General features: G+C 50.8%; 3 protein-coding genes across 3 annotated transcripts; 2 read left to right on the top strand and 1 right to left on the bottom strand.

Annotated features, from left to right (window-relative positions):
• Positions 1 to 55: 55 nt before the first annotated feature.
• On the top strand, positions 56 to 7,151 carry LOC118504710 (bromodomain adjacent to zinc finger domain protein 1A). The gene is made up of 5 exons (XM_036039546.1): positions 56 to 702; positions 1,170 to 1,487; positions 1,549 to 6,075; positions 6,145 to 6,352; positions 6,407 to 7,151. Exons 1-4 carry the CDS (start codon positions 590 to 592, stop codon positions 6,305 to 6,307), a joined length of 5,121 nt encoding a protein of 1,706 aa, XP_035895439.1. The 5' UTR covers positions 56 to 589; the 3' UTR covers positions 6,308 to 6,352; positions 6,407 to 7,151.
• A 305-nt stretch (positions 7,152 to 7,456) lies between these two features.
• LOC118504805 lies at positions 7,457 to 8,291 on the bottom strand. Its single transcript, XM_036039800.1, has 3 exons — positions 8,185 to 8,291; positions 7,864 to 8,076; positions 7,457 to 7,771 (listed from the first exon to the last, which is right to left on the bottom strand). The coding sequence occupies exons 2-3, from the start codon at positions 8,024 to 8,026 to the stop codon at positions 7,704 to 7,706; spliced, it is 231 nt and encodes a 76-aa protein (XP_035895693.1). The 5' UTR covers positions 8,027 to 8,076; positions 8,185 to 8,291; the 3' UTR covers positions 7,457 to 7,703.
• A 5,450-nt stretch (positions 8,292 to 13,741) lies between these two features.
• Positions 13,742 to 17,719, top strand: LOC118504594 (protein PELPK1-like). Its single transcript, XM_036039258.1, has 2 exons — positions 13,742 to 13,999; positions 14,088 to 17,719. Exons 1-2 carry the CDS (start codon positions 13,798 to 13,800, stop codon positions 15,473 to 15,475), a joined length of 1,590 nt encoding a protein of 529 aa, XP_035895151.1. The 5' UTR covers positions 13,742 to 13,797; the 3' UTR covers positions 15,476 to 17,719.
• Positions 17,720 to 20,020: the final 2,301 nt, after the last annotated feature.

Genomic DNA, 20,020 nt, shown 5'->3' with positions numbered 1-20,020 from the left:
CTCACTGCTCGGAAAAGCAACCCTGGCGTTCTGTCATCCCACCGTGGTTTTCGCATTCGCGTTGCTCGTTGATCAAAGGTGGCTTGAGGTGTGCCTGGGAAGGGGAGCGTTTTTCAGCATAATGCTGGGTGGGCTGTCATTTCAGGCGTAGCGTTGTGTCATAGAAAGCAGCACAAGCTTGGGATTCGCGCTCACGGTTGCTCGGCAGTGGATTTCCGTATATCGTTTTGTTCAGTTGCGACGCCATCGCTAGGGCGACACCATTTTCATCGCCTTTTCACCTCCCCCCCCAAAAATCGGTACCGTGTTTTGTGCAGTTTGCGGAAGCGAAAACGGACACCCGGTACCGTAGCGTGTCTTTATGCACACCGCAACGAGAACACTCATGTGGTATCATCCGCCGGCGTCGCTTGCGTTGCCGTGCATTAGTGTGGTAGCAGGAAGTCAGCCTCCAACAGTGAGACAGTGAAAACGGTGCGGTGCTTGCACGGAGGACGAAGTTGGCACAGACCGTCGCGTCCTCCGGCACGGACGTACACCGGAAGCGAATAGCCAACAGCCCACCAATCAAACAGCCACCGACTCAACGATGCCGCTGCTCAGGCGGCAGGTGCTGCAGAAGACGTCCACGGGCGAGCGGCTTCGCGATAGCGAGGAGGTGCTGTTCTGCCAACCGACCGGAGAAATATTCAGCAATTATGAGTAAGTATCATCGTTCCCCACCCATCGCATACGCAGGAGACAATCTCCCCATACCCAAGCCTAGACAGGGCCCATTGGAGGGAAAATAAAGCCATCATAAAGCCACAGCACGAAACAACGATTGTAAGGCCCAACAGCTAGAAGAAGAAGAAGAAGAAGAAGAAGATGCAGTAGCCTAATTACCCTGGCTGGATTGGAAGTGTTTGTGTTCGCCGTTAAAAGGAATGCATTCGGATGCTCAGCATTCTCTCTCCGATAATCGACGGCCTCGAAAAAGGGAGGGAGATTCGCTTCCCGACAACTTTACGAATTCAATGCCAGATGATGTTGGTGTTGGTGGATAACCACACTCAGCTCGCTTCTTCTGAGTGGCGAATCATCACCCTTCACTAATTCGCAATATTCTAAGCGGTATTGAAAGTTAGTAAATTGGTTTAACCCCCACCACCCTTTTTTTTTTTCGACAGGGACTACTTTCATCGCGTCATGCTCATATCGTCGATGGTGTGGAGCTGTGCGATGACCGGGCGGCCGAACCTAACCTACTCCGAGGCGCTCGAATCGGAAAAGGCCGCCCGGAAGCTGCTGAAAACGTTTCCCGCCGCGGTGAAGGGACCGTTCCTGCTGGTGGCATCGCACACCCAGCGCACGTCCATCAATGAGATGCACGAGGACGTGTACGGGTTCGTGAAGGATCGTCTGTTCCAGGGCGAAACGGTCGATGCGATGGATTTGACGCGCAAAACATTTCGCCGTGCGGTCATCTCGCACGTGGTGGTCGACAAGTAAGAATAAAACGGTAGTTGTATGGTGAATGTTTATAAGTAATACCTTAACAATTTGCAGCTCTCCTGGTGCCAGCGCTACGATCATGTACCGGGTGGTAGCCGACGACAATATGCTTCCGAAAGTGTGGAATGTAACGGGCGGCCATGCGAAGCGTGACCGCAGCTCGCTAACGCGCGATAAGTGCAAACTCTTTCTGAAGCAGCACGTCGAGGCAGGGCCCGGTGGCCAGCTACGCATCAAGGCGGACTCGCTGGCCAAGTACGTAACAGGCGAGGGTTGGACCGCCGAGCAGGTATTTATGGGCCAGGCACCGAACTTCGAACAATCGAAGCGCCTAAAGCAGGTTGCCGAGCGCAGTGAGGTTGGCGGGGCAAGCAAACCGGCCAAGAAGAAGGCCGACAAAACGGCACCGGTAGACGGCGAGAAGCAGCATCATCAGCCGGAGGGCGATGAAAAATCGAAAAAGTCTAAAAAGCAGCAATCCACAAAAAGTGGGGATAAGGCGGCCGGTCCGGGCGGTAAGACGGTGAAGCAAAAGTCCAGCACGGGCGGCACGGGCAAACAGCAAAGCATTGATAAGTTCGTGGAAAAAACGTCCAAACCGTCGACGGTGGATATGAAAAAGCTCACGGAAGAAATGGCACTGCAGAAGCTAAGGCAGGAGCGGGAAGCGTTGGTCAAGAAGCGGCTCGAGGAGGAGAAAGCTCTGCTGCTGCAGCAGGTAACGCTTGCGGTGAAGAAGTATAATTCCGTGCTGGAAGACCAGGAGCTGATCGATCAGCGTCCGATGCCACCGGTGCGTGCGGTGCGCCCACTGATCACGCCGAAACACTTTGGCAACTTTGTGTTCATCCTGGAGTTTCTCAACTCGTTCTCGGACCTGCTCGCCATACGGAGCAAATTTTCCGGCGGGCTGACGATGCATCTGCTCGAGCGTGCGCTCATTTTGCGCGAGGTGAATGGACCGCTGAGCGACATCTTTCAGGTGCTGCTGAGCGCGATCTTTACCCAGCAGCTGGAGGAGGAGAACGAGGTGGACGTCGGGTATGACCGGATCGAGAATCTCGCCCTCAAGCGGCAAACGGTGCCGGACCAGGTGCGGGCCCGCGATACGATGCTCTGGTGCGAGACGCACTACAGCACCAAGCTGAGCGAAATGCCGATCGATTCGATGACGGTGTCCGAGCTGCTGCGGCTGCATTTCCTTGCGTCCGGTGCGGTCGTGGAGGAAAAGGCGGCCAAACATCGGTACTACAATCGGGGCGGCTACAGCAGCGCGGACGATCCGGGCTTACGGTTGGTGCGGGACTTTCCGCACATACTGCGGGCGCTCAATTCACACTCCGTCTATCAGCTGCCGCTCGCCGACATCATACAGATCCTGTGCTGTCTCATACACCAGCTGCTCACGTACAGTGGGGTGCGGGAGTTGGTCGAGGAACGTGTCGAACGGGCCCGCACGGCACGGTACAGCTACCAAACGAACCGGTACGCGCAGCGCCGGCTGATCACCAAGACGGGCACGCAGAAAAATCAGGCCCGCGAAGACATGAAGCGCGAGCTGGCCGCATTCGAGGGTGGTGATGCGGCGACTCGCGAAGAGCATCGCAGGAAGCTGCAGGAGCGGCTCGACGAGCAGTGTAACCGGTTCGAGGTGGAGGCACAGCGCCAGCTGAAGGTGCTGCAGGCGGAATCGGAACGACTGAAGGAAGATTTCTTCGACTACCAGATCTATCTCGGGTCGGATCGATGCTTCCGCAACTATTGGCTGTTCGAGTCGCTGCCCGGGCTGTTCGTGGAGCACGATCGGACGTACGCGGGCAGCTGCCTGGACCATCCCACACCGAACATTCCCGGGCTGGCGCAGTGTGCGGCCGAGCAGCGCAAGAAGTACATCACCAAAGCCATCATGCGGTGTGCCGGTTCGGATGGGGTCGCTGGTCTGCTCGATGTGAAAGCGATCGAGCAGGCGGATGCGCACGGTGGGGAAGAAACGGGCGCACGGGTGGAGGAGGTGTACGAGCAGCTACTTACACTGGGCAGTGCCGAGCTGGACCGCATCGAACGGCTGGAACAGGCGGCCAAAAATGCGAACCCGTCCACTACGCCCTCGCGGCCAAACTCCGAGGAACGGCGAACGACACCACCGTGGCAGTCCAATCCGGATCAGCTTTACATGTGCACTGCCCAGCCGGACGATTGTCTGGTACACACGGAAAAACACCCGCAAACCGTCTGCTGGGGCTATTACGCGTCCGCCGAAGAGCTGGACGCGCTGATCCGCAGCCTAAACGTACGTGGCGCCCGGGAAAAACAGCTCCGGGAAACGCTCGAGTGCGAGCGCGATCTGATACTGACGCACATCGAAAAGTGTCCCACCGACAAGCTGTCGGTCGAGGCGTGCGATCGGGCGGCCGTGTTGGCCGACATCGTTAGCCGCAACCAGAAGCGGTACGATGCGCCCAACTTTAGCTGCGAACCGGGTACGGATCCGAACGAAATACTCGAAGCGGTGTTTGTGGAGAATCTGCTCGAGCTGGAGGCGAAGATTACGGTCGGGTATTTGGGCGTGATGCGGGTGCGGGATCGGGACGCGTGGCGTAACGCGCTGGAGGCACGCACGTTCGACCCCCAGACGGATAAGCCACTGCAGTGGGGCCCGAAGCGGCTTGCCAAGCAGCAGGAGGAAAAGCAGGACCAGGACGGAACCAAACCCGAGTGCAAGCCGAGCGAGGAGGACGAGCAGGATGAGCGGGAAAATGCGAACGACAACGATTCGGGCCACGGTGACACGCCGCCGCAGTCGGTGTTAGATACGTCGCATCCGGGTCACTGCCTACCGGACACCACCGTCTCGCTGCTGGACGAAACGCTCGACACCGAGGAGATGGCTTTCCCGCTGCACGAATCGGACACGTTGCGGCAGCGGATACATGCGTTCGCACGCGCCCTGCTGCAGGTGGCTCAGTGCATCGATCAGAAGTTTCTGCGCCATCCGTTCGGGCCGAAGAAGGAGCACAAGGACCGGACGGTCACGCTGGCCAAGCAGTACCAGGGGCTGAAGAATCTGGTCCAGTGGGAGGTGTCGCTGATGCAGTCGACCAGCTTCGCCCAGCTGTTCCTCCACTACAACGTGCTGTACGATGCGATCCATTGGTCACGGTCGGCGGAACGGATCTGCTGCATGATTTGCCGGCGGAAGGGCGATCCCGGGCTCACGTTGCTGTGCGACGAGTGTAACCGGGCCTGCCACACGTACTGCATGAAGCCGAAGCTGAAGGAGGTGCCGGCCGGCGACTGGTACTGTATGCGGTGCCGGCCGGAAAATTTCAAAGTCAAGCGAGCGGCCACCAAGAAGAAAATATTCAAATGGGACGAAGAGGAAGAGGAGGAGGATGACGAGGTGAAGCAGGAGGAGGTGGAAGAGGAGGAGGAGGAGCAGGAGGAGGAGGAGGAGGTGGTGGAGGTGGAGGAAGTGCAGGAACAGGACGAGGAGGAGGATGAAGAGATGGAGCGGGAAGGGGATGAGGTGGAAGACAAGCGGCGGGACGGTTCGCTTTCGCGCGCACCCGGAAGTGGGGAGGAAGACGAGGAGGAGGAAGAGGACGAGGACGACGAGGAGGATGAGGAAGAGGAGGAAGACGACGAGGAGGAGGATGAGGGTAGCGGTGAGGAGTATGGCACGCGAAAACGGAAGCCACAATCATCGGCCGCTAAGTCGAAATCCAAATCCCAAACCAAAGCCCCGGGCTTTGTAGTGGTGAAGGCCGGTCGGAGCAGCCGCAGTGCGGCGGCAGTAGCCACGAACGGTGCCACCCTCCGGTACGACGATGAGGATGAGCCCGAAGACGATGAGGAAGCAACGGGTGACAGCGGTGAGGCGTACGGTGAGCGCAGAAAGCGACGCGGCCTCATCTTTGCCAACGGAGCGTCACATAAGCGTGCGGCGAGCGGCAAACAGCAGCGCACCAACACAACAGCGACCACGAACAAGCGCAAGCGGACACACACCACCACCGCCCAAGAACCGGCGGCCACCAGCGCCAGCAAACGGCCACGCCGGACCGGTCTCACGAATGGTGGGGGGACGGTGAAGGGAAAGGGAAGCGTATCGCCGGCAGCAGCAGCGGCCGGGAGTGATGAAGAGCCGGCGTCCAGGAAGCCACGCATCAGTGCCCGCACGACCAAGGGCCAACGGCGGCACTCGCTGTACGAGGATGAGGGCGACGAGGAGGACGAGGAGGAGCTGTCGGTGGGGTCGTCGCGCTTCCGGAAGCAGGGTGCGGCCGCTGCTGCCCGGCGTTCGCGCCGCACCGGGGACGATCTGCCGCTCAACTCGGTCGCACTCTACACGCTGATCGATGACATCCTGAAGCACCCGAACTCGTGGCCATTCAATCGGCCCGTGTCGGCGAAGGAGGTGCCGGACTATTACGCGGTGATCAAACACCCGATGGACTTTGCCCGAATCAAGTCCAAGCTAAACATGGGCGACTACAAGATTAACGAGCAGATGCTGGCCGACGTGCAGCTGGTGTTCCGGAACTGTGATCTCTACAACACGGACGAGACGGACGTTTATCGGTAAGTGGCCCGGATCTCCCGTGTTGTTGGCTCGATGGTCGGTTACGAATGCGTTGGTTTGTATTGCAGAATTGGCCGCGACCTGGAACAGTATGTGGTGCGACGGTGCAAAGAGTTGACACTGCCGTTCCAGCCCAGTGATATGCAGCGATCCTCCGGCACACCCCCAAACGCCGGCAATCCGCCATCCAAACCCGTCAACGGCGTTGGTAGTGGTGGGCACGGCAAATAGCAAACACGAGCAGTGGTGCACGAGTTTCCACTGGGGTGAGAGTGTGTAAGTATTACACTGGAGCATTTTTAACCAAGTTTTTATTAAAAAAAAATTCAGAATTTTAGAAACGATAAGGCTTTCTCCCTCTGTCACGCAACATAGCAAAAACAAAAGAGAGCCGATGTGTGCGTGGCCTGTTCCTGGCACAGGGTGAATCAACTCAATCATACAACACAGAGGAAGCATCTTCTTCTCGGCTGGCTGGCTCCTACTACACAGGAGCAAGTTTGAAAACCGCGCGTTAGTCCTTAATGAAATCTTAATTTTGTTTTTAACTCATCGATACGATAAGCGTTTTACTTTTTAAATGCTACAACATTGAAACAACAGGCACACCCACACACACAGTTAAACTCCCTCCAAATTTTAGCATGGCTTGGTCCTGTCGGTCGGGACGCGCCCGATTATTGAGAATCTTTTACTTTACTGCCTCATTTTAATTCAGAAGAAACACACACACACACACGACGACCTTGAATTAGTTTATGTATTAAGACACACACACACACATAATGCTGTAATAGGGCAACTCATTCCTCCCCGAAACGGCATCATCAAGGGCACGAACAGCGAACGCTGCCCAAAACAAATCAATTGTACAGAAAGGATTTGCTTTTAAGAGGATCCATGATGTGTGTGTGTGTGTGTACGCCGGGTTCTGTGTGTTGTTCGTTTGTAGTGTGTGGGTGTAAAGAAACTCTTTAAAAGGATACGTATTTTTTTGTGCTTGTAGAAATGTACGTCTAGGTTTTAAAAGAAATAAAATGAGAAAACAGTATGAAACTCAAACGGCGATATAGTAGATAGTGACCTTGTACATTTTCTTTAAGGTTTTAAATTAGGGTTTTATCTGGAAAGCATAACACCAATAGGTACTGTTAAAGGTTTTGTTATGGTTGTTCCAGGACCGGCTATAGAATCCCGTCCGAATCGGTCTGTTTGAGGTTTAAGAGCCAAAAAAAGAGTTCATGGTGGGCCTCCAGCTCGAATCCCTCGCCACTGGGAACACTCATTTCTAGGCAATCGTTTGTATTGTGCAGACAACAGCTAGGCTGATCAACTTTAGCCCCGGTCGGAACTGAAGACGGAATACTACCAAACAACGCATTTAGTTTAGCAAGACTTTATTACTGTCCAATCTAGCTGGATGTGGGGTGGGCGTGTGATAAAACACTTCACACCATCTCGGAAAGATGGTCACACTCGCACAGACACCGGTACACATCCACAGGCGGCCAGTTCCAGCAGGAACCGGATCCGATCCGATGCTCTTGTTGTTGATTGTAGAATGGACCTGACTTTTGACCTAGTTGTAGGAAGGCTTGAATGCTGACGAATCAATCCCTTATCCGGCCTAATGGTGTTCCTCGTGCTCCTTCCTCTTCGATTCAGCCCATTTCGCTTGGTTGGCCGGCGAGTTGGCTGCATGGTTGCATGGGATAAGCATGGGAAGCAGAGTGGGGGAGAGAGCATACGTAAGTAAAATGGAGCGCCACCGAGCTCGCGCAACTTACCGAGCTTGTGGATTTTGTAGAACAGCGGAATGGATACGCCGAACGCGATGAAGTAATAGCGCCAGATCCACTGGTTCTTGAAGTAGTGCTGGATCGGGAACTGTGCCACCTTCGCCGAGAAGGTGTACGGGAACTTCATTGGACGCGCCACCGGATCCGACATTTTGCTGCTGCTTTTGGGTTGGGGTCGAGCGTGCGAATCGAAGCTATCGGCTGTGTACCGGGTACCGGGAAACAGGAAACGATAATGGTCGGAAAACAAAAGCAAATTCGATCGTATTATTATGTAATGGTTACGGTGGAGTCGTTCCGATGGCTTACCTTTCAAAGTGAATTTTCAACCAGCACGAGATTGGACAGCGGATCGTCTTCTGCTTCTTTTTCCCTCCGAGTGACGGCCACAGCCTGACAGTTCGTAGTGACAGTTTTGGACAGCTGTCCAGTGCGCATAGCTGTTTACATGATCATGTTCAGTTGTGATCGCTACATTTAGTAGCTCAAAAAGCTTTAAATTAATTATATAAACCTTTAATTTGTTTTTTGACCTCTTCTTCAAAGTTTTAGAAAAAAACTGCACCTCAAATTTAACAAAAAAAGATTTGTGTTCGAACATTATATCATCACACGTCATATGCATACACCTTGGGCTACCACATCAAATGTCAAACGGACGAAATGACGAAAAATAAACCGGCATTGTAAATCGAAAAAATGAACAACAAGGCCATTTATCGATTTTCTATATCTCCCATTATTTAAGGAATCAAAGAGTTCCCAATAATTTTAGGGAGTTTTTAAGAAACATTGTTTAAAACACGGAGATTGCTTGTTCCGTGACATTTCTCATCCAGGGTGCTTAGAGGTGAGATGTGCCTTTGATCAATTTGCTTAATTTAACATTTTCGTGCGTATAAATCCAGCGAAGGTCAACGGACGAAGATGCCCTCCGATTCATACAATATTCTGCAAAAACTGAACCGAATTGGATGCTGCGCATCCGGTTCTGGAAACCGAAACGGTTTGTTTACGTTTTGTATTGCGCGCTGTCAAGCAACGAAAACAAAGCTCGTTCCCCGGCCGGATTCTGTTCGGGGAGCTTGACTACGTTTCTTGAGTTCCATGAAAAGCTAGCGATCAGGAGCGAGCTTTGTAGTACTTCATTAGCCTGGTTGTAAATTCGGGGGTCGGTGTAGGCCGTCGCCTTGGGCTTAACCTCATTGGGTACCTCGTGCAGGTGGCCTTGTAGCAGAGGCTTCGAATTGGGGGCCTAGTATGGGCCCTTAGAATCAGAGGCAAAGCGACGACGTTAAACGAAGCATTTTTACGGCATTCGGAATTCAAGCCCTGCGAATCAAGGCGCTAAGACCCACCCGGAAGGGTTTTATCGCCGTATGGTGCCCTGCACAACCCCTACATTAATAAACTGGTTGCGGTGCATCGGGACCGCGAATTCACGGTTTTCAAACTCCAACTTTGCCCCCTTTCCACTCCTCAGGTAATTCTTCACCCTCCCATATTCTGCTTATTCATCGGTGGTAGGCATACCTGGAAGGCTGCTTGGTTCTAACTTCAAGAGCGCCACAGCAAACCCATCACTCCCTCGGATGCTTTCACAGTGCCTATTTTCCCTCCACCTTAGCATAAGTGCAGAATCTACCAGCGATTTACGATTTATAGCTTGCTGTGGAAGATTCAAGAGGTCTAGGGTCAAAATGAGTTCAATTCTGGTTCGCTCGCTTAGATCCCGCTTTTCCCGAACACTGATCAGCACCAGCATCACTCGAAGCTCGCTGCCTGCAGTAAAAACCGGTTCTTGAGCCCAATGCTCCCGAAAAGTCGTAAAACTGCACCCAGCCGACCACGGACCAGATAATTGCGATGCATCTCTCGCTGCAGCTGCTCTGCATAACAATGCTACAGCTCGCCGGCCGTAAGTCGTAAAAATGTCGCAATTAAATTTTTGCTCCGCTCATTCCGAGGCTCGTCTCGGTCGTGTGATGCCCGATGAGTCATGGTCATGCCGGTGGTCCGTGGATCGAACGGCCGGCGGATTTTCCTTCTCTTATCGTTCGTTTCTTGAACCCTTTGTAGCTAGGTCATTCGCTGCTGTGGTGGCCGCTCTTATAGCCGTTAGCTAGAACATTAAAATCGACGGATATTGGCAACCCAGCCGTGGACTCGCTGCAGACGGGTCAGAAAGGTTCGTCCAACGATTTACGTGAAAGCATAAGCGTACGGGGGTTGTAAAATCATCCCTTTTTAATTTGGCCCCTAACCTTGGAGGTTTTTCATGCGAAGGTACATTGAGCGAGTTTGATCGAGCGAGGCTAGAATTCCTGACGAGGGGGTTTTCAGGGTAAACGCATTGCCCAAAATTGATTCCGATGCTATAATAGCGCACCAATCCAATCACTACGTCATCAACGCTCCTCCCCATTTATTTTTTTTTTCGTGCCTCTTGCGCACCTCACAATAGGCCGCAGCACTGTCAGTTCATTGGCCGGAGATGGTGAAGTAGAGTAAACAAACAAACAAAAAAAAAAAAGCGTCAACAGAGCGAGACAGCAGAGCAAAGCTTTTTATTGGTCGCCGTAGCTTTTGATGGTCGGCATTGTATAGTCTAGTGGTGGGAAAGCTCCGAAGAAAAAATCTAGAACGGAACCGAACATCAGGTTTCGTGAGGTTCGCGTTCAGGGATTATGTTGGTCAAAGTTTCGAACCTCATTCCAAGATCTTTGTCAGGCTTAATGTTTGGAACCCATCCCAATGTTCCTTCTAACTGCGCTAAACCTATAGCAGCATAAACACCATCCACATGGAGTAATTTAAAATGTTTGTGAATGTGAATTAAAGGCACGCCACTGTCTATGGTTAGGAATGCATTGGCAGCCAACGAAGAATACAAGCACATTCCACCAATCGGGGTACGCGATCCGCACAAGCGTGTGCAAAGCACACATCGAAGGCAAACAAAACAAGAAGCGAAACGAAACACAAATGTTGCTTGTCAACACTAGCGCCCAGCAATAGCGAGACAGAGCAAGCCGTAAGCCACCAAAACTAAACGACAAAAAAAAAAAAACGCGCAACTTTTGTAACGCAGTGAGTGTTTGGCGCACGCGTATGTGTCCCTTCCCCCCCCCCTTCCCCTCGGGTTACATTCGTTCCACCGTTCTTCGTCGTAACGATGTCGGTGGCTCGTGTGTGCGAGTGTGTAGGTGACCCAGGATCGATCATACCTCGCCAGGGGCATAGAACACCGAATCGTTCCTTTATAGGGGGGTTTCAGTTTTGCACACCTCATTCATTTCTTGGAAAAGGAAAAACAAATCTACATCCGACTGATATGAACTATCGAGCACATAATATTTCGTGGTTTGCTGTTTGCGTCCGGTGATGGGGCGGTCCGTTGGCCTTCATACGGCAGGCAAGACCGGCAAATAAAAAGACCGTCAAATCCCATCTAGACCGCCTCCCCGTACGGAGGGATAACTACTTTGCTACGGGTAAAATTAAGTCACAGAAAGCCAGAAATGGAAGGCCGAGACCTCTCGAGGTTGTAGTGCCCAGGAAGAAGAAGAAACAAAAAATACTAACGGCACGATGGAGTCTAGCGACACCAGCCAAATTTTCTGCCTTCTTCCTTGGCACTACAATCTCCACAAGTCTTGGCCTGCCATTTCGGGCTTTCTGTGACTTGATTTTACCCGTAGCTGAATAGTCATTTGATTCCCGGTCCCACCGTGTGAAGACTGGCACCGCTATCGCCTCGACCACCGGATCGCCCCAAAACCCATTTTTTGTATTTAAAATTTTACAAAAATTCTATATCTATAGCACAAATATAGAATTTTTGTATTTAAAATTAAGGCTTAAGCTTCAAAGTATGTCCCAATATACTAGCACAAAATGCTATCCATCTTACCGCGTTTTTGTTTTTTTTCAACAGGTATTTTGAAATAAAAATATAAGGATAAATTCAACCATTATTTAAAAACGATGTCCTTTTTCCGAATTAAACGCTCCATCGCTTCAATCTTGCTTACTCCTTTATGTTCCTTCCCGACGTTTTCGTGATAGACCTACTACCTTTATCCCCTGCCACCTTTCTGTTTATGGCCAGAACGATCCCTGGCTACGAGCATGTACTGCATTGAATAGTGTACACAATTTTTCTGACTACAATCACCCCCTTCTCGCCTTTCCGTTCCTGGTTCCTCAATTCTTCTTAATCTCCCTGTTTTATATCCTATCTCCCAAGTTATCTCCTCCTTCCTTAGTAATTAAGGCAAACATTGTTAAACCGTGAATCGTAGACAATTTAAAAAATAATAAAATAATAAATCACAAAACCGATAGCAAAAATAATTATAGAATGATACTGTTGGCGGTAAACGTAATAAAAAAGCTAAAATTGATGTATTGATTTAAAGAATCGGGTTTGTTTTATATTGTGGAAAATTTAGTTGAAACTGGAGCCTTCAAAGTGAAAAAAAATGTAAATGATACTAAACTAAATACTGACGGAAACTTCTCCACTCTAAATACCTGTCGCGACGGACGAAGCTGCGGTATCGAGGATTGTTGCAGCAGGCCAAGACCGCAAAGCGGTTGTAGCGCCTGATAAGTAAGTAAGTAAGTAAATACAGAATGAAAAATAAATAAATCATATTAAATAGCAATTCTGAAATTCTAAAAATTCTGAAAAAGATACCCCTCAGGGTTACTGCTTTGGGTAAGTAGCAAAAAGATCAATTGCGAAATATTGTAGAGTTTTGTTTTATCGTTACGCAATGTACGCAATATTTGGTAAATTTTTAACGCAAACGCAAATTGATACTCTCTATCTCTTCTTGGTCTAATAACCTAACTAACAACCACTTAAGGTGATGCCTGCCAATTTCTGGCTTACTAGACTTAACGATACCACGTAGTTGAACAGTCGGTTCGGGATGGGATTTGAACCTGTATCTTGAATCTCGACCATACTGTACTGCACAAATAGTTTTGCGTTGTTTATATATACCTAGCAGAAGAAACGGTCCTATTCGAGTCTCCATCAATTTGGGTACGATTCTGTCACCTGGGTACCCACACCGCCGTGCGTGGGGAATGGCGGGTTGCACACCTCTGTGTTCTGCGCGGCGTCTGTGTGAGTGCGTTAGCCAAAGCCGTTCATTCATGCTTTGTGCGAACGCGCATCAAAGAGTGTTACAGCTTCGACGGAACCAGACACGCTGACGGTGTGCACGATCGAGTATCGACATTCTTGGAATGGTGATTTAGAAAAAGTAAACCAAGCTGCGTTCCTGATTAAACCGCCGGATCTGATTTCGTCTGCACTGAGACGTGTTTCGAGCTGGTGTGCTAAAACAGCTAAAATACCCCCCGCGAAGAGAGGGTTCAATCTGAGTTTTGGGTCAAAGCCTCGGCACCATCTTTTATTGTTTTGTTTTGTTTCGAGAGCTCCAGAACGTGTTTGAACGTGCGCGCCCCAGCGGTCCGAAGTGTTTGGGTTCCAGCGAAAAGCATCCCTTGTCGAGTTGGTGGTGTGTGTGTGTGTGTGCGTGTGTGTGCGCGACTGAGGCTGGGATAGAACGTTTCAAGGCGGCTACTAAGGAGATGGACGACGAGCAAAAACCATTGCGGCCAGCCTGGAAGCATCCGGCCAGTTGGGCCGATCCGTCCCGTATCAAACCATTCGTACTCTCACGCTCGCTTCATTACACTTTCGGTGCTGTGATGGTCGAGCGTCAGTATGTAATGGCGGTGGAGGAGAGTGGCGGTTGGGGGGGAGAGTTCGATCATAAACCACAACATTTCCCAGTATTGGTGGATCCTTACGCAGAAGCTGTCGGCAGCAGTGAGCAGCTTTCCGTCGATGTGCTGCCCCCCCTTCGGCACGGCTGCCTGTTCCGCGAACACTATCCATTTATGCGTGCGTGTGAGTTTGACACAGTGATCGATTGCTACCGGCATTGTAAGCAGTATCTGCAAGAACCAATACCGTCACGTTACGAAGCGGCCCTGATGCGCGATCTCAAGCGAGATATCCTCAAGCTGATGGATGCGGAACTGGTGCGCGAAGTATTGTTTGACGTGGGGGAAGAGCAGCAGCAACGGCTTGCAGGCGATGGTTCGTTCTCGCCTTACAATACCTACCAGACCTTTGCTCTTCCGCCGGAAGGCACTTTATCTGTTTCTCTGTCTCTTCTCTGTTTTAGATTCTGCGGATTCAGCGAAACAGGAAATTTCCGACCATGAGCGAGAAATGAGTAAGGCTGCCGATCTGCTGCAGGTTCTGTTCTCGGAGGGTCTTGATGCGCTGATTCAGTGCCCGGAAGCTAAGCATCTGATCTTCGGCGTGGATGAATATGCAGCAGCTGAACCGGCCGAACAAATGCCGCCTGGTGAAACAACGAACGTTACCTCGAATGTGAGCGTTGAGCCGCTCGATGTGCTTACCCTTCCTCAGAATCCGGAATTTTTTTGCAACGAGGCAGCAGTTGCACAGCCGGACGTACCCGGCAACCCGGAGCAGAACTTAATTCCGTACGTACCAACCATGACATCGCCGGCTGAAACCGCGTCTACTTTCTCTCCAGGGGAACAATATCCGGTCCAGCCACAGTTCCAGGGGCTGCCCCAACCTATGATGGCGGTTGAGCAATATCCGGTCCAGCCACAGTTCCAGGGGCTGCCCCAGGTTCCCCCTATGATGTCGGTTGAGCAATATCCGGTCCAGGCACAGTTCCAGGAGATGTCCCAACCTATGATGGCGGTTGAGCAATATCCGGCCCAGCCACAGTTCCAGGAGCTGCCCCAGGTTCCACCTATGATGCCGGTTGAGCAATATCCGACCCAGCCACAGTTCCAGGAGCTGCCCCAGGTTCCCCCTATGATGTCGGTTGAGCAATATCCGGTCCAGGCACAGTTCCAGGAGATGCCCCAACCTATGATGCCGGTTGAGCAATATCCGGCCCAGCCACAGTTCCAGGAGCTGCCCCAGGTTCCACCTATGATGCCGGTTGAGCAATATCCGGCCCAGGCACAGTTCCAGGAGCTGCCCCAGGTTCCCCCTATGATGCCGGTTGAGCAATATCCAGCCCAGCCACAGTTCCAGGGGCTGCCCCAACCTATGATGGCGGTTGAGCAATATCCGGTCCAGGCACAGTTCCAGGGGCTGCCCCAACCTATGATGCCGGTTGAGCAATATCCGGCCCAGCCACAGTTCCAGGAGCTGCCCCAGGTTCCCCCTATGATGTCGGTTGAGCAATATCCGGTCCAGGCACAGTTCCAGGAGATGCCCCAACCTATGATGCCGGTTGAGCAATATCCGGCCCAGCCACAGTTCCAGGAGCTGCCCCAGGTTCCACCTATGATGGCGGTTGAGCAATATCCGGCCCAGCCACAGTTCCAGGAGCTGCCAGCTATGACGCCGGTGTACTTCGACCCGGTGCCCATGGTACAGTTCGCGCCGGAGTATCCGCAATACGTTCTACAGCCGGTACCGTTTACCGTTGCTGATCCGAACGTCGGTTTCTATCAACCGGACGCTAACGTCCCGATAACTACATATCCATGCCCGCAACCGACGGCAATTTTCATTTAAGCGCCATGCGCTTCACAATGCATCTCAGTAGGAAGGAGGAGGACTAATACTTAAGGATAAGATTTTTGTACTTCATACTTGCGTTATCGCCGTACAAAGTTTTCCAAATATTTTCAGCAGTTCTAAATTGAGGTTATGAGATATTTATTAGGCACAACAGTTCCTTTTTTGTTTTTTTCATATATATATTTTTTTAATATGTTTGTTTGATCACTTATCTGTTATGGCCAAAGGTTGCTATATAATTGCTGGCAGTATCTGTCAGACGCATATTGTACAACGCTGTCTCGTTCCTTGTTGATGTTTTAGGTTAGGGGAATTGAACATGATACCAAATCCGATTCCAAATATTCCACCCCGTCAAACAGGAAAAGCTAGATTAAGCGCTTGGATTAGAGAATTTATAGAGCGATTCATATACAATGCTGCAAGGCCTGCCATATTGTAGTGCCAGAGATGGATTATTTTTACCAGCGGCTTATTATGTACCAATGTAGCGGCTCTCTTGGTGCGGCACGTCCGTAAATAAAAGCGAAAATAAAATGGAAAACTTAAATTGCGGTGTTCTTATTTTGTACGGAGTTTTTTTTCCGGATATGGGATATGCGCTATGAATTTATATCTCTCGGTACAGGTTACTTATTTACTTATCCGGATTCGCGGTCTTGGCCGGCTGCAACAGCCCTCGATACTACGGTCACGGTGCAGCGCCTTCGTCTGCCAATCCATTACCAGGACGCGCCAAAGGCCCAATCACTCCATCTCAGTTTGGACCTACCAAGCCTCCTCTGTCCGTGTGGACGGCACTTAAAGGACTTAAAGGACAACAGGCTTGGTCGTCCGGTGTCATAATCATGACGTGACCATCCCACCGGCCGACTGGCGTGTCTTCTCGAGGAGCTCACAGAACTCATCATTGTAGCCAAAAATCATGCTGAGCATCTTCCTCTCGAATGCGACTCGTATGCGTTTTGGACAGAGTCCTTTAGAGTTGGACAGCTGTCTTTAGACCCACCACCCTACCTATACCTATACCTATCTATTTAGTGAAATTTTGGAGGACTTCGAAGGTGCTATTACATATCTGTCCATTTCCCCTGCGTAAATCAGTGTTGGTGGTGCCTCGTTAATCTCCAACCCGAGGTTTATTGTCGCTCGCTTCATCCTTTGGTGTAAGCTTCCGCTACATAGGAGTACCTCAAATCAATGGTGCCTACGTCATCAGCGGATGCCAGGATCTGGATCGACTTATAGAAGATGATCCCCGAAGTTTCCACCTCCGAGTCACGGATGGCTCTCTCCAGCACCAGATTGAAAAGAAGATAGACAAGCCCATCTCCCTGCGTAAAATCGGATCTGCTGTTGCTGGTCGGGTGATGTAGTATGATGGCTAGGGCGGTATCAAGTTGGCAGGTGGTAATGGATGTGGCGGACGGTAATGTCGACGCCACAGAAGCTGCAAAGTGGAGGAGTGTGTCAGGGAAAGGACTCGTTGGATGTGGCTGGAATCGGCTGGATCATCCCAGAGTGCAGTGTTGTGCTTGATAGAGCGAAGTTTTCTGAAGAGTTCGTTTCGGCTGGACGGAGTCTCGGACCTTCGTTGGCCAGCCGATCGGCTTTCTCGATTCCGCCGATTCCAGAATTGCCCGGAATCCAACAGAAAACTATTGCAGGTGATGAGGAGATGTCCTCAAGTAGGGAAGATGATGTTTGGAATGTCGGTCTGAAGTCCTTCGTCGGTTCACAGGCCGGCTGACTCCCGACTCATGAAATCCCGACCCTCCCGATCCTGGTCCTGCCGGTGGACGCAACATATTCTTCTTCTTTCTTAGCCTGCTCCTATGAAGCCCGTCTAAAAGACATTACCTGATGTTCAATCCCTTTCCAGGAAACACGGTTCGGCAACATCCGATCACCCCCAGGTCTGACTCCACTTGATCGAGCTAACGAGCTCGCTGTCATATCTCCTCTACGCATCGTGTCGAGACTCCTGGTAGGGCATGAGTCCAGCATCTTCATCTCGTGCCCTAACCAGGCGCTCTGATGTTCTCGGGACTAGTTCTGGAGGATCGGCCGTAGAGTGAAGGTCCAACAAATCCAGCTTGATAGCTTCCGACGAAATCTGTAGCAAGGGGCGCAAGTCTGCAGAAGCGTATGCGGGACAGGATCTTGTAGGCTTGATTCAGGACTGTGATGGCTCGGAAGTTACACTGGGTGAATGTCACTCAGCTCCCGCTCGTCCGGTAGTTCTTCCTGGTCCCCTATGCTGACAGCCACAACGAGGTGGACGCAACACTTCATCTCAATTTATGAGTCTCTGGCTTCTAACAACCTTCCGGGGATTGAGTCGTCCGGTGTCATTCTCAAGACATGTCCAACTTATTGGAACTTTGAGTGAGTGAGCTCACCGGCCAGTACAATAGCGCTCCCAGGCAAATCTTCTACTTGAATGAGGTTAAGAGGAATTTCTCAGCTTTTTTAACAGAGTGCACGTTTCAGAGTCGTAAGTTTATTACTGAGACTACAGATATTTCTACCTTCTATGAAGCTTCATCAAGCTGTAGTATGAGCGCACGAAAGTCATATTGTTGGGGCGATCACCATCCAGACCACCAGACCAAAGACAGTCTTTCGCCTAAGGCAGCTCAAATTTTGGATGACTCGGCTAGACAACTTGCTACATCCTTCAGTTAGCTTCTGCTATACAGCGGAACCTTCAACTAACGAAGTCTATGTCATCAGCGTATTTCAGAGCTCTGGATTGACTATCGACAAGTATCGGCCATGACTCTCGCTAGTAGAAAAGAAGTCAACATTCCTGGAGCCAGGCCTTTTGTGAGATCCTTGGACCACACTCTGAGCTAAGCTTGTAAACTTGGCTGAGAACTCCGAAAGAGCTCATTACGTTGTCTAGTGTTACCTCGGGGTATGAAGCGATCAAGAGATATAGTGCTTCTCCAAAGAAGAGTTCTTCTCCAAAAAAAAACTTCTACGTCTACGTATCTATAGAATCTAAGATATTCTTATTAAACTGTTAAACGAATGTCCCATGATACGGGGTTAAAAAAAATTAAATTTAAATTAAATCTGTCTGCACGTGATCCGCCCAATGTGCCGCCGTTACTTTTTGAAATTTTGACAAATCAAAACTCAAAAATCTTATCAAACATCGCGAGGGTCGGCTTTCGCGGCACAACGCATTCATACTTCACGCATTGAAATCGAATTGGATGAAGCAAACAACAAAAAAGAAATATGGCTGACTGCGCCATATTAAACCGGGCGATGGATTTGATTAAGCGGGCAGAATGGGAAATCATGCGCCGACGAGGGAGATGCAGTGGTACCGCTCTAACAACCGTGCTCGCCTCACTGCGCAGTCGTTCAAACGGCCCCGCCAGCCAGCCAGTCGGTCGGTCGGTCGGCAGCTTTGGTCACACCCTCCGGGGTTCGAGCGAGGGGTTTGCTTAGGGAGCTGCCTTTTCAACAGATCCTGGCCTTGTGCATTACTGGTTTTGTTCTTGATTGTTTGTTTTATCCACAGCCCGAGGAGTCCTGTCGGATTTCGGATGGGGAAGAGATTTTTTTTCTGGTTTAATTTAATTTTTTGATAGAGTTTTAATTAAGGAACCCAAAATCGGTTCTTGGCAGATAAATTGTGAATATATCTTAAATGTCTCCGTTTAGGTTTGCTGATGCGGAACGAACGGATGAGTTTGATAGGTTGGGTGGCCGCCGGTCTTCACATAGCGGGACCGGGATTCAAATCCCATCCAGACTGAGTAATTTGACTAGGGGCTAGGGGTAGAATCAAGTCACAGAAAGCTAGAAATGGCAGGCCAAAACGCCTTTAGAGGTTGTAGAGCCAAAGTAAAAGAAGTGAAGGATCAACCATGGAACGGAAGGAGTGACCGCTCGGGGCCTCTAAAGACCTTGATCCGCCACGAACCCGGCATTGTCTAGTACGTCGAGAGGAGTATTGGTAGACAGGCGGGAAAGGATTCGTTAGCTGGTTGGGCTAGAATCGGGATCGTCCAAAAGTGCGATGGTTTCCTTGATGGAGCGGACTGTCCTCCTGAAATTTAGAATGAGGATCCTGGTGATGTCCAAACTTTGAAGGCATCCTATTTCTATGACTTGACCTGCTCAGGGTTGAGAACGTCTTTTGGACGTTGGTAAGGTCAATCAATCTTCGACAGATTAGACTCCAGATTAGATCAGGTAATCAGTCGGATCGCTGACGAGCACCTTCCTGGTGGACATGAGTGCTCCAACCATCGTATCCTTCCCGACATCCTACCCGACCAAAGACTCGAGCCCCTAGAGAACTACCGGACGAATCACTGTGTGAGTCTTCTGGATCACAGGAGCTTGTGGAGCCCACATAATACGCATAGTTATACGATGATATCGAGGTAACAGAGCTCCTCTCCCACCTAAAGGTCTAAGGGTTGAGAATGTCTATTACAGGTTGGCCAGATCGCCAGTCCTTTTCCAAGAAACTCAGCTCAGGACTTTAATCCTCCAACCAAGGCTGCATCCAGA

This window comes from Anopheles stephensi, chromosome X (genome assembly GCF_013141755.1).
Source record: "Anopheles stephensi strain Indian chromosome X, UCI_ANSTEP_V1.0, whole genome shotgun sequence".
NCBI lineage: Eukaryota > Metazoa > Arthropoda > Insecta > Diptera > Culicidae > Anopheles > Anopheles stephensi.
The sequence above is the reverse complement of the archived record's forward strand: the minus strand, read 5'-3'. Positions and strand labels throughout refer to the sequence as shown.

Excerpts from the sequence above, each read along its gene's own strand:
- LOC118504594 (XM_036039258.1), top strand. The coding sequence starts at position 13,798 with ATGCGTGCGTGTGAGTTTGACACAGTGATCGATTGCTACCGGCATTGT. Across the intron at positions 14,000-14,087 it reads GCAACGGCTTGCAGGCGATG|ATTCTGCGGATTCAGCGAAA; the intron begins GTTCGTTCTCGC and ends TCTCTGTTTTAG.
- LOC118504710 (XM_036039546.1), top strand. The coding sequence starts at position 590 with ATGCCGCTGCTCAGGCGGCAGGTGCTGCAGAAGACGTCCACGGGCGAG. Across the intron at positions 703-1,169 it reads GAAATATTCAGCAATTATGA|GGACTACTTTCATCGCGTCA; the intron begins GTAAGTATCATC and ends TTTTTTCGACAG. Across the intron at positions 1,488-1,548 it reads TCGCACGTGGTGGTCGACAA|CTCTCCTGGTGCCAGCGCTA; the intron begins GTAAGAATAAAA and ends AACAATTTGCAG.
- LOC118504805 (XM_036039800.1), bottom strand. The coding sequence starts at position 8,026 with ATGTCGGATCCGGTGGCGCGTCCAATGAAGTTCCCGTACACCTTCTCG. Across the intron at positions 7,772-7,863 it reads CTACAAAATCCACAAGCTCG|CCAACTCGCCGGCCAACCAA; the intron begins GTAAGTTGCGCG and ends GCAACCATGCAG.